Source organism: Rosa chinensis, chromosome 7 (assembly GCF_002994745.2).
Source record: "Rosa chinensis cultivar Old Blush chromosome 7, RchiOBHm-V2, whole genome shotgun sequence".
In the NCBI taxonomy this organism is placed as follows: domain Eukaryota; kingdom Viridiplantae; phylum Streptophyta; class Magnoliopsida; order Rosales; family Rosaceae; genus Rosa; species Rosa chinensis.
This window is the reverse complement of record NC_037094.1, coordinates 61,407,251-61,414,666: the sequence shown is the minus strand read 5'-3', so window position 1 is coordinate 61,414,666 and position 7,416 is coordinate 61,407,251. Positions and strand designations below refer to the sequence as shown.

The 7,416-nt window shown below is 38.2% G+C and overlaps 1 protein-coding gene across 1 annotated transcript; it reads left to right on the top strand.

Moving 5' to 3' along the window:
- Window positions 1-3,469: 3,469 nt before the first annotated feature.
- Window positions 3,470-7,360, top strand: LOC112176423 (O-fucosyltransferase 31). The gene is made up of 10 exons (XM_024314343.2): window positions 3,470-3,734; window positions 3,820-3,882; window positions 3,969-4,053; window positions 4,147-4,217; window positions 4,395-4,483; window positions 4,578-4,781; window positions 5,311-5,578; window positions 5,800-6,027; window positions 6,489-6,686; window positions 6,909-7,360. The coding sequence occupies exons 1-10, from the start codon at window positions 3,594-3,596 to the stop codon at window positions 7,116-7,118; spliced, it is 1,557 nt and encodes a 518-aa protein (XP_024170111.1). The 5' UTR covers window positions 3,470-3,593; the 3' UTR covers window positions 7,119-7,360.
- The last annotated feature ends 56 nt before the right edge of the window (window positions 7,361-7,416 follow it).

Sequence of the window (7,416 nt, the reverse complement as noted above, 5' to 3'; positions counted from 1 at the left end):
CAGTCTCTACTTTCTTCAACTTGTATGTTCCTTTGCCAAAGACTTTCATGACTTCGTAGAGACCTTCCCACGATGGATTTAACTAACCTGTCTCCCCGTTCTTAATGTTCTCCACGACCCGTTTTAGTACCTTATCTCCAGGTCAAAATGATCTTTGCCAATTTGCCCTATTCTCTTGTTGAAGTACGGCAAAAATATCCTTGGGTGAAGATCTTATGGGCTAGGCTTCTGCCCCCTGTATTATTTCCACTCGAGCCCTCATGTACTTTTTTTAATGCGAGGTGTGCTTGATTGAATTGGTTCGGCCTAAGGTACCGCAAGTGGAGGTTTGAAAAGAATCTGTGGAACAGCCGAACAGCTCATCCGCGATCATCACATATCTCTCTAACTTCACCCGTAATTTCCCAACAATTGGATTTTTGGGTTGGATTTCGTTCTCTAGGTCATTTATTATTCATCCTCGATCGCCAATCCTTCAAGATTGATTTTACTTGCATCATTCTCCGCGACTAGATCTTCTCTGCTATGCTAGGATGTTCTGCCTCTTTGAGTTCTTCTTTGTTTCGCAGCTAAGCAAGTTTTGTCTCCATCTTCTACATCTGCTAGAACATGATTGTGTATTGATCATCTTTTGATCCACCCCATCCAGTCTTGTCAGATGAATTTGGTTTGAAATCTTCCACTCCACCATGTTTTTTTTGGAAAAACATGATTCTCACAGACGGCGCCAACATTTGGCAGAAGATTTCTGCACTTACTTTTCTAACTGGAGGGAGAGTGAAAGTTTCGCAGTCTGGAATTGATTTGTGGTCTTTCAAATTCGGTCTTGTGTTTGAAGAATCGAGCTTCTAAAAGAAAAAGAGGATATCTATAAAAGGTATTCCGATGTCTAAGTCAGTAATAGTTTCAGTAGTATAAGGTGTAGTTGGGATGTGTTACTTACCACAAATGAAAATGTTACCAAGTATTTATATGCGAGCTTGTGTGAATATCTCAACTAATGGACATATTGGTGTGCTTGGTCTATAAGTCATATGTTAGTGTATTTGTGACACCTCTCTCAAGATGATGTGGGAAAGTGCTTTCTGCTAGCTTGCTACGGATTCGGATGAGCTTACTACCTCCATTGACTAGTTCCATCTTATCCTAATCTACCTCAAGAAGATTCTTCCTCGAAATGATTGTACCTCACTCGGACCTTTTCTTGAAGAAATCTCTCCTTATTCAGATCTTCTTCGAAGGGCTTTGTCTTATTGAGATCTTCCTCAACAAGATATCTCCTTATTGTCAAGAGAGGGGATATCTCCTTCTTGACGAGAGATCCTCTCCTTGATAAGATGTTCCTCAACAAGATATTTTCTCCCCGATGAGGGCATCCTCGACAAGACATCACTTCCTCAACGAGATATCTCCTCCTCAGCAGGCTATCCCTTCCTTGATAAGATATCTCCTTAAGTTTTTATTCTCAAAATTTTCACCCCCACACTCCTTAACTACGTATACGGTATACAAATACCAAAGATATCAGATATGAGAAGAGGCACTCAAAACAATCCAGCTGGTCATTGGGCAGTGCAGGGGCGATTGGCAAAGAAAGTCATAAGGTTTAACGAGTTGAAGGTCATTCCAGCTGGTCAAAAGAAGGCATCCACTGGAGCATCGGAAAGCATTTCAACCAGTTTATTTGTGCTATATTTATGCAGCTACATTAGATTGAGCAGTTTTCATGAGACATTAAAGCTGTTCTTTTCCATTCATGTACTCCGAATAAAAGAAAAGAATTATGGAAAATAATGAGCTAGGCCAAGCGGATCAAGGTCTCGAACTTAAATATTTTCTACCAAGCTCAAACTCGTGCCAACTGCCAATAGTTCTACTTCAACTTAGAATAATTTTTTCCAACCTTGATCTCATGCTCAAACTTGACTCAGCTAAGATCATTTTTTTTTTTTTAATAACATCACCTTATTGAATTCATTCATAATTGAGAAATTTTTTACAAAATAACCCACCTCAATGGGGCGAGACATAAAGAGTTATTATTAAAATAATTTCACATGTGGCTATTGATTATCGCTCATATATGTTTAGAATTGGAATAATGGTATTTTTGTCATAAAAAAAATCTATGATCTATTTGCCATGTTTTTTACGGCTTTGTAGGGTAAAATCAATTCTTAAAACTATGATCTATTAGTTTCGACACAAGGGGATGGTGAGCAACCGAACCCAATGCTTTCATTTTGGAAGAGGTTGTGGAAAGCCACTGTACCTGGTACAACAAAGATTTTTATGTGGAAATTGGTACAACAATGCCTTCCTACAATTGACTTACTGATAGCAAGGCATGTGCCCATTGAGAATACATTATGTGTGTTGTGCTTACAAGATTCAGAGTCTGCTGATCACTTTTGTCGTCAGTAAACATTTTCTAAACAAGTGTTGCAGTCAAACTCTAGTCTACAACAGGTGTGCTTTTCGCGTGAAGCATTGGCTTTAGATTTAAAGGAATGGTTGCAGCATTGTGCTAAGATGTTGACTGATGATAATTGAATCAGCGGAACAAGTTGAAGCTATAGCGGAAAGAGTAGCTGTCTCACATGCTATTGAGCATGGTCTCTCCCTGGTAATTTTTGAGACAGATTCCCTAACTCTTGCAAATGCAACTAAGCAGAGTGTCATTCCCCATACTTCCTTTCTAGGTCGTGTGTATGATGACATTATCTTCAGTCTCCATGAGATGCTAGGTTCTTATTTTACTCATGCTTACCGTCAAGCCAACTATGTGGCTCACAAATTAGCTAGATTTGCTCTTTTTAGTTTTCAATTTTCTTCTTGGGGCGTTGTGCCTCCTTATTTTGTTTCTAATGTAATCACAAAGGAGAGTTCTCCTTAAGTTTAATAAGAATTGTCAGTTTCCCTAAAAAAAAAAAAAAAAATTCTTAAAACTGTGTGGCGCCTATAACTCGTATTAAGAGAAGCATCAGTTGAGAGCTTTCTCCATTTCACAAACTAAAATAAATTAAAAACTGGTGTCTTAGAAAATAGCTTGGTAATCAAAAATAACAGTTTTATCTATAACTTGCTACAGTGGTGTTTACTCAGTCAATAATTAATCAAGGAAATTATACTCAATCACTGTTTAATTTACATCCAACGGTTGAAAACTAAACAACTCAACTTAAAAATAATTTTTCATATCCTTAGACTTACATTCAATAGTGGTTGAATATAATTTTCTTACTTAGTTACTAACTGGGTAAACATTATTGAACATTTGAACTTATTAAAACAGTATTTAGTGTTAATTATCGAACTCTAGAAATGCAAATTCTTTTTGGGCCTGGTCAACCTGTCTAAGTTGAGTAGAGTCACATCCTTTATCTTCGGGTTGAGCCCAGCACATGAGGCCCAGCAGAAGACTTGCATTAAGTCGTTCCAAATGAGGACATCCACACCATAAGCTCCATGCATCCTTCCCTTCCCTTCTTCCCCGTTTAAACCTTCGATCCGACTCAGACTCTGCCATTTCTCACCTTCTCTTCTCTTCTCAGTCACATATGTGAAAGTTCAGGGTTTCTCCAATCAAACCCATGAAGCTCTACAAAGACTACTACTTCCACCCCAACCACTCTCAGAGAGCCGCCTTGGCTGCCCTCTTCGTCCTTCTCTTCCCCACCTTCTTCCCCAATCTCTTCGGCCCATTGGGCCGCGCCTCTCCTTCCATCTTCTCTGTAAGTCACCTCTCTCAAAAAGTTTTCAACTTTCCATTAATGGAAACTCTTAAATTCTTTTGAATATGAACACAATGCAATGCAGGAATGGAATGCTCCAAAGCCCAGGCATTTACATCTTCTAGAAGCAGCCTTGTCAACCCAATCTGTGAGTTCCGGTTATTCTCTCGATTTCGTATTTGCTTTAATCCATTTTGGTATTAACAATTTTTGCTCTAATTTGAATTTGTTTAGTCCGTTGAGCATCAGATCAAGGTTTGGGCTCCGCTGCCCAATCAGGGATGGAAGCATTGCCCTGAAGAGCCTAGAAGTGCTTCATGTGAGTGCTCAAGTTTTTTTTTTTTTTTTTTTTTGGGTGTGATATGACACTTAATTGATTGTTGTCTGATGAAATTTACTTCATTTCTGGCAGCGAAACCGAAAGGATCAAATGGGTATATACAGGTGTTCCTTGATGGAGGCTTGAATCAGCAGAAAATGGGGGTGAGTTTTTAAATTTTATGAGGGAATTCTTACTGGAAGAAATGTACTTTATATAGATAATGAGGTTACATTAGAATGCCCATTTGCTTGAATTTGTTACTTACTGCGACATTGTAGCCGATTGGATGTGTAAAATTAGAATATCTGATCAATTTTATTTGGTTCTTTTACAAACAGATTTGTGATGCGGTGGCTGTTGCTAAAATCTTGAATGCAACTCTGGTTCTACCGCACCTTGAAGTTAATCCCGTGTGGCAAGATTCGAGGTATATAGTGAGTAAGTTAACCTGGGAACTTTTCTAGAATGTATTGTTCTCTCCAAAGTGGAGCCATTGATGCGGAACTGTATGTGCTTTGCAGTTCCTTTGAGGAAATTTTTGATGTCGATCACTTTTTAGAAGTCCTACGCAATGAAGTTTCTATAGTTAAAGAACTTCCTAGTGAGTTTTCTTGGAGCTCTAGGGAGTATTATGCTACAGGCATACGGCCTACTAGAATTAAAACGGCACCTGTTCATGCTCCTGCTGAGTGGTATCTGGAAAATGTCTTGCCCATAATGCAGAGGTCAGTAAATGCTTCAACCTTTCTTACTTCAGATTTGAAGTTGTTGCTTAAAATTTTCACTTCATCCTGTTGCAATTTCCTGTTTTAGAATGCTAAGTTCAATATCATAATATCATATACTATTGTCATATGATGTATGTTCATAAAGCTAGATCCCCTGCCCATATTGGTCCTGGTAACTCAATCTCAAGTTTTTGAATGTCCTTTATCTAAGTAAATAAGGGAAGGGCTGGGGGAGAGGTGGGTTGAACAATCAATATTTTTGAGTATTTTATGAATCATGATGATATTGTTTACCTGTCAAGCAACCAGCTTTAAGTTACATAATATTTAGCATCTCTTATTTTTGCATTACTGTTGTCTGGATTTTAGCCAAAATATCCTATGGACCTGGTTCAAGTATCTTACTTTTGTACAACTGAGCTACCAACCTTCAGTATATGCACATGTTTGAACTTTATGGTCACCTTTCAGGAACTATTTTGAATAAATATATTCTTATGACTCAGAAGTTGTTCAATTGATACAGTTATGGAGTTGCTGCTATTTCCCCGTTCTCCCATCGTTTAACTTTCGACAATTTGCCCGAAAGCATTCAGCGCCTACGTTGTAAAGTGAACTTTCAAGCTTTAGCCTTTGTTCCTCATATTAGGGAATTGGGAGAAACCCTTGTTAATCGTCTCCGCAACCCTCCTGTAAGAATCCAAAACGCAGAAACTGACTCACAAGAGGGAACAAATGACCTTGATAAACAGGGAGCTGGGAAGTTTGTTGTTTTGCATCTTCGCTTTGACAAAGTATGTTCCTCATCTGCTTTGTATCATCTTGAGAACTATGGAATATGCATCTTTCTATTTTGGGAAATTGAAACTTCGGATCTATGCTAAATGTCAAATCAAAGTTTGTTGATAAATGTTGGAAAATCCTATATCGTTACTTTTCACTTAGTTGCAGTCAACTGTTTGATTTGTGGTTTAGTAATTGCTTATATCCTCTTTCCCCACACATACTCATACAGGATATGGCTGCTCATTCCGCCTGTGATTTTGGTGGCGGTAAAGCTGAGAAACTTGCTCTTGCAAAATATCGACAAGTAATTTGGCAGGGAAGGGTCCTAAAATCTCAGTTCTCAGATGAGGAGCTGAGAGTTCAGGGGCGTTGCCCGTTGACGCCTGAAGAGATTGGATTGTTGCTAGCAGCTCTGGGCTTCAACAATAGCACCCGGCTTTATCTTGCTTCCCACAAGGTTTGTCTTGAGTAAATATGTTGTTATTAAGGGCCTGACAGCTAAGGTTTTGCTGGGTAACGCCTTTTTTTCCTTGTTAAGAGAGCAAGTTGGTTCAGTTCTTATAGATTGAATGATTTAATAAAAGCAGTTTAAATAGGTTTATTAAGGGCCTGACAGCTAAGGTTTTGCTGGGTAATGCCTTTTTTTCCTTGTTAAGAGAGCAAGTTGGTTCAGTTCTTATAGATTGAATGATTTAATAAAAGCAGTTTAAATAGGTTCAGTCTTTATGTCTTGAATGGTTTAAAAGATAATATATTGAAAGCGTCAAACCTCTATCATAATTTTTTTTTACTCTCTGCAAGAAAACAAAAACACAAAAGGTTTCATATGATTCCTTATGCCACTTAGCAATAAAAATTGAAATTGTCTTAGCAGTTGGGGTTTAAAAGTGGATGAACAATTTACTTTCCTTTTTTCAGGTTTATGGTGGAGAAGCAAGGATCTCAACTCTGAGAAGATTATTTCCACTACTGGAGGATAAGAAGAGCCTTACCTCCGCCGAGAAAAGGGCTAAGGTTGAAGGCAAGGCTTCTCTGTTAGCTGCTGTTGACTATTATGTGAGCATGCAAAGTGACATCTTCATTTCTGCTTCTCCGGGAAATATGCACAATGCACTGGTAAGATTTATCAAGCTCTCAATACTTGGTACATGTTTATGTTCTTTAAGGTTGTAGGGGTTGAGTTATTTACATAGGTAAATCTGTGATTGTACTTATACATAGTGAAAGTAATGCCCTAAATAGCCTGTTATGGCAATTTTAAAATCACATATTTCACTGGAAGATTTGCTTATATAAATGTCAAAGTTCTGACGGAGATGATCAAATCTGTATCATCAGGTGTGTCATCGAGCTTATATGAACTTGAAGACTATTAGACCAAGCATGACCCTGTTGAGTAAGCTGTTCTTGAATAAGAGCATGCAGTGGTCAGAATTCCAACATGCAGTTTTGGAAGGGCATAAAAACAGACAAGGGCAGATCAAGTTGAGAAAGGAGAAGCAATCCATATATACATATCCTGCTCCTGATTGCATGTGTCAAGCTTAATTGACATAAATATCAAAGGTTGTGCTTTTACTTTGGCATCAATCTTAAATTACAAGTAGGTTTTTGTAGGTTGTGTCATTATTGTAGTCTTCATTTAGGTAATTATTGTATATTGATGCCTGAATGGCGAGCCTAGGTTCACACCAGTGAAAGAGAAATCCAATAGGAGCACAGTGACTGCTTTATTTGAGATCATTTTTGTAAAATTTTGAATAGGCTAAAGTTCTGTCCAGAAGGCACCAGACTGTTTTCTAGCAACATAGTGAACTTGAGCTTCGTTCATCTAACCCTAGTTGCA

What these genes read in the sequence shown, in the direction of transcription:
- LOC112176423 (XM_024314343.2), top strand. Translation starts at nt 3,594, where the DNA reads ATGAAGCTCTACAAAGACTACTACTTCCACCCCAACCACTCTCAGAGA. An exon ending in TGAATCAGCAGAAAATGGGG is followed by an intron (nt 4,218 to 4,394) that starts GTGAGTTTTTAA and finishes TTTTACAAACAG; the next exon opens with ATTTGTGATGCGGTGGCTGT. An exon ending in GAAATATGCACAATGCACTG is followed by an intron (nt 6,687 to 6,908) that starts GTAAGATTTATC and finishes CTGTATCATCAG; the next exon opens with GTGTGTCATCGAGCTTATAT.